The 5,241-nt window shown below is 53.2% G+C and overlaps 1 protein-coding gene across 1 annotated transcript; it reads left to right on the forward strand.

The window, feature by feature from the left end:
- Positions 1 to 2,532: 2,532 nt before the first annotated feature.
- LOC119698234 (NAD(P)(+)--arginine ADP-ribosyltransferase 2-like) lies at positions 2,533 to 4,968 on the forward strand. The gene is made up of 3 exons (XM_038129925.1): positions 2,533 to 2,622; positions 3,314 to 4,098; positions 4,739 to 4,968. Exon 2 carries the CDS (start codon positions 3,348 to 3,350, stop codon positions 4,095 to 4,097), a length of 750 nt encoding a protein of 249 aa, XP_037985853.1. The 5' UTR covers positions 2,533 to 2,622; positions 3,314 to 3,347; the 3' UTR covers position 4,098; positions 4,739 to 4,968.
- Positions 4,969 to 5,241: the final 273 nt, after the last annotated feature.

Consider the following 5,241-nt stretch of genomic DNA (forward strand, 5'->3'; position numbering starts at 1 on the left):
TCACTCCCATGATCCCATGTCCCCAATGTTTAATGTCCTCCTAGAACCCCGGGAACTGAATTCAAATTCTGGGGTCACTCCCTGTCCCCCCAGCAGCGTCCACCAGGACCTCAATCCCACTCCGACAAGGTTCCCCCTGGAGCCCACTTCTGTGTCCCACCCAGTGTTGTTCCTTGACACACCAGCCCCACAACCCTACTCCCAGTCCCTTGTCCCTTCTCCCCATTGTGTCACCCCAGCCCAAACCCTGGGAACAATCCCTGACCTCCCCTGTGTCCCCTCGGTGCCCCACCAACCCCCCCAAGCCAATCCCAGTCCTCTGTTTACCCTTCTGATGTCCTCCCTGTGATCCCCAGGAACTCAATGCTGCTCCCAATCCTCTGCGACCCTCTTGTGTCCCCAGCCCTCTCTGGCACTTCACCCAAATTCCTAAAGCCACTCTCTCACTGACCTCAGAGATCCCCAGGTCTCTCTCCCTGACCCAAGTCCTGGCCCCAGTCCCATTACCCATTTCATGTCACTCCAGGACCCCAAACCAAATCCAGAGGTCACTCCCTGCTCCCACAACATCCCCCTAGAATTCCCCCATGGCCCCACTCCACAATCCCAGTCCCATGCCCCTCCCACAAGAGTCCCCCAGCCCCTGATACCGAAATCAGCCAGAGTGAACTCCCTGATGGAACTGCAGATATCAGAAATCCGGAATTCTTTCACAGCTCGCACTCACAGCAGATCTCTCCTGGTCCTCCAGCTCAGGGGGGGAATTTGCCATGGGGTATTTATCCACCACAATGACAAATATTCATTAGAAGGGGCTTCTTAGCTAATGCAGATACATCACTTTCTCTGGAAATAATTTGCATGGTTCTGCCTCTTTCTGGAAGTCCTTTTATGGCACTGGAGGGTCACCCAAAGGGGTTTCTGGGTGTGGGTTTCCCTGAGTGCCCCAATATGCCAGATGACCTTTCCTGCAACTTCTGCTTTTTGCAGGCGCTGCTCCTTCTGTGGCCAAGAACTTGCAAAAGACCCTCACTGGAGTTCCTTTATCTGTTTCTCCAGGGATTCCAGCCACGTTCATTCTGGGTTTCCACACTTCTACCTCCTTTTCATGCTTTAGTCTGTTCATCTTTAAGCTCCATCCATCACTACTGAGGGATCTGGATTTTTTTTTCTCTCTGTTATTGCTCACAGCCCAGATCCCCAATCCCACTCCCACAGTCCCATGCAAATGTAGGAACTCACTTGACATCTACTTTGAGAATTGCTCATGCCCATGGAGCCATATGGAGAGATAGAATAAACAGCACAGGGATCTCCAATTAAATATAAACAACAAATATTGTCCCTCCTCGATACCACCCAGCTGCCCAAAGAAGTGGCCGCACTAAAATCCAGGGCACACCAGCTTGGGGATTGACAAATCCCTGTGGGAAATAGACTTGCAATAAAGCTGCACGAGAGGTTCTGCAACAAAGCATCCTGGTGTTAATTCCTGAGAAAGGAATTTCACTGCCAGACGTGAGGTCTGGATAGGGTTGGGCAGGTTGAAAATTGGCTGCTTATCTAAAAGCCCACAATAAACAGGGTGGCTGGGTGGGTGGGTGGTTGATCGTGGGGTAACTCCCAATAACCAGGTCAGGCCCTCCCCAGCTGATGCTGCAATTTGTAAAGGAGAAAAGCAGCAGCAAAGCTCTGGGGAATTGCTGCAATGGGGACCGGTCTATGGCCTCAGATCCTCAGTGTCCCATACGACAAAATTGTCATGTCTGTTGCAGAGCAATGCCTGATGTGTTTTCAAAAGAACCCTTTGAATTCAAAACCATCACCTCCAGGCATCACTGGAAGAGGAAGCACTCCTGGGAATTACTGGCAAATGGATTTTCTGAGCTACCACGCCAACACGGGCTCAGGTATCTTCTGGTGTTGATGGATCCCTTTTCTGGGGTCCAGAACTTCTCCTGCCACACCAACAAGGCCAGGGAAGTCCGTCAGGCACTCTCCCAAGAGATCATCCCCAGGCTGAAGGTGCCTACAGGAGGTCATGTGATAGGGAACCCCAATTGGTATCTGAGGTCCTCGCGGTTGAGCAATAAAAGACAGAGTAGAAAGTTTCAGTTCCCTTAATGGTGCTGGATTGAGTTTACAGATGAATGGGCAAAAGCAAGAAAAGGAGGTAGAAGTGTGGATACCAGGATGAACGTCAATGGAATCCCTGGAGAAACAGATAAAGGAGACTCCAGTGAGGGTCTTTTGCAAGTTCTTGGCCACAGAACAAGCAGCGCCTGCAAAAAGCAGAAGTTGCAGGAAAGGTCATCTGGCATATTGGGGCACTCAGGGAAACCCACACCCTGAAACCCCTTTGGGTGACCCTCCAGTGCCATACAAGGACTTCCAGAAAGAGGCAGAACCATGCAAATTATTTCCAGAGAAAGTGATGTATCTGCATTAGCTAAGAAGCCCCTTCTAATGAATATTTATAATTGTGGTGGATAAATAGCCCATGGCCAAATCCCCCCCTGACCTGCAGGGCCAGGAGAGATCTGCTGTGAGTGTGAGCTGAGAAAGAATTCCAGCTTTCTGATACCTGCAGTTCCATCAGGGAGTTCACTCCGGCTGATTTTGGTATCAGGGGCTGGGGGACATAGGGAGACACTTGTGGGAGGGGCATGGGACTGGGATTATGGAGTGGGGCCATGGGAGGGTGAGGGAGCAGCTTTAGGAGTTTGGGTGAAGTGCCAGAGAGGGCTGGGGACACAAGAGGGTTGCAGAGGTTTGGGAACAGGATTGAGTTCCTGGGAAGCACCAGGGGGATATTGAGAGCGTAAACACAGTGAATGGGGAGCTGGTGGGGCACCGAGGGGATGCTGGGGAGGTCAGGGATTGTTCCCAGGGTTTGGGCTGTGGTGACACAATGGGGAGAAGGGTCAAGGGACTGGGAGTAGGGGGTGGGGCTGGTGGGAGCAGGGACAGGACTGGTTGGAAAACAGAAGTGGGGTCCTGGTGGGCACTGCTGGGGGGATAGGGAGTGGCCCAGAATTTGATTTAAGTGCCTGGGGTTCTTGGTGGACACTAAGAGTTGAGGACTAGGTATCATGGGAGTGGGAGTGGCATTCTATCTTGAGGGGAGTCCAGGAATGATCCTAGGATCTGGGCTCAGAATCCCAGGATGTTTCTAGGAGGCTTCTAGCTGATGCTGGCCCCCCACCCCACGCCTGACTGCACTTCCCCATCTCAACCCCTCACAGAGTAACTTCTCCCATGTGTTGCTTTCTGCCCTTAGTGTCCCCTCAGTGTGTCCCTCTTTGTCCCCCAGTGTCCCACACTGCTCCTGGTGGCTTCTCCCTATCATGGCCCTCCTGGCTGGCACCCTGGCACTGCTGGCAATGACCGTGGCCACCGTGGCCATCGAGGTGCTGCCGCTGGACATGGCCGAGGATTCCTTCGATGACCAGTATGAGGGCTGTGTCCCTGCCATGAATGCAAAGTTGCCAGACCTCTACAGCTTCGAGCACCAGATGAATTATCTCTTTGCCAATGGCTGGTATCATGCTGATGCTGAGTGGCGCAGGCGGGGCTCTCCTGTGTCCCCTCTGGCATCCCCATGGCATGCCATCGCTCTCCTGGCCTACACGTCACAGGACTTGCACAAAGAGTTCAATGTGGCTGTGCACAGGGCTGGGCATTCCCGCCAGGAATACCGGAACAACTTCCACTTCAAAACACTGCATTTCCTGCTGACCCAGGCACTGGTGACACTGAGGCACGCTCAGAATGCCCAGTGTTACCGTGTGTTCCGGGGTGTGAGTAATGTTCGTTTCCAGGCGCAGGAAGGCCAGAGGGTCCGCTTTGGTCAATTCACATCGACATCATTGAGCAGACAGATTGCTGCGCAATTTGGGATAAACACAATTTTTGAGGTGTACACGTGCCATGGCGCGGACATCCGTCAGTTCTCCATGTTTCCAGGGGAGGAGGAGGTGCTGATCCCCCCATTCGAGACCTTCAAGGTCACCAAAGTCCTGCAGAATAGGAAGATTACATGGATCAGTCTCCGCTCCACCGGAACCTTCAGCAAATACAACTGCGAGTTACAGTGAGGTGACAGCACAGGGGACAGTCTGGGGCGATGGGGACACCCACTGCGGCCCTGGGGACACCCATGATAAGGCACAGGGGACAATGACACTCACTGGGCATGATGGACAGAGACACCCACTGTGTTTCTCGGAAAAGAACACCCAGTGCTGGTGACATCAAATTTGGGGGGTTCCTTTGTGGGCATGAGGGCAAGAACATCCATGACCAGGCACAGAGATGGGGATTCTCACCTCTGGGAGGGGACAAGGGCAGGAGCACCTCTACCAGGGGAGGACAGAGACTGGGCCGCACACATTCTGACCCTGTCCCTCCCTGCCAAAACAGTGCCGTTGGGATGGGCCCCGTGTGCTGGACATGGGTGATCTATGACCCCCTACAGCACTCCCTGAACCCCTGTGACCCCCTGTCACCCCCCATGGCACCCTGTGACTACCCCTGACCCCTGTCATCCCTAAGCCCACCATGACCCTGCTGACCTACCTCGCCCTTCTACCCCTCCATACCCCCTATCCACGACATCCTGTCACCTGTCCCCTCATGGCCACCATCTCTCCTGCCACCCCTAAGCCCCCATTTTGACCATTCCCGATGCCCTCACTCTCCACATGGTCTCCCATTTTACCCCTCTTTTTTTCCACAGGTGGGAGCGTCCCCGGGATCTTCTGAGCTCTAGGCCACCAAGGTCACCGAGGTCTCTGTGGTCACTGTGGCAGCCGTGGCCACCATGGTCACCAAGACTCCCTCAGCCCCAAGGCTACCACTGGGACTACTGTGCACACCAAGGTCATTGTGCAAAGTAATTCTAATAAATATTTCAATCATAATAATTCCATTGAATAAATCAGACAAAGCCAGAGAAAACTGACAATTCGTAAGCAGGGCTCGATGTCACTCTCGACAACAACACTCGTGGGCACATCTCATTCTCTCAGCCTCTATGAGGATCCTGTGGGAGCATCCCCTTGTTGAGGGAGGAACTTCACAAGGGAGGAACCACATGCACATTTCAATTCCAGCAGGAATTGGTGAGTGTAATCCATGTCTGAGAGGGGACAGGACATTCCCAATGTCACATGATGGACGGCCAGGCCTAGCTCTGGTGGTTTACTATATGTTGTCACTTCTGGGTTGGTGATTTGGGCT

Source organism: Motacilla alba, chromosome 2 (assembly GCF_015832195.1).
Source record: "Motacilla alba alba isolate MOTALB_02 chromosome 2, Motacilla_alba_V1.0_pri, whole genome shotgun sequence".
Lineage (NCBI taxonomy): Eukaryota > Metazoa > Chordata > Aves > Passeriformes > Motacillidae > Motacilla > Motacilla alba.

Bases quoted from the DNA above. Each gene is read 5' to 3' on its own strand.
- LOC119698234 (XM_038129925.1), top strand. From the start codon at position 3,348: ATGGCCCTCCTGGCTGGCACCCTGGCACTGCTGGCAATGACCGTGGCC.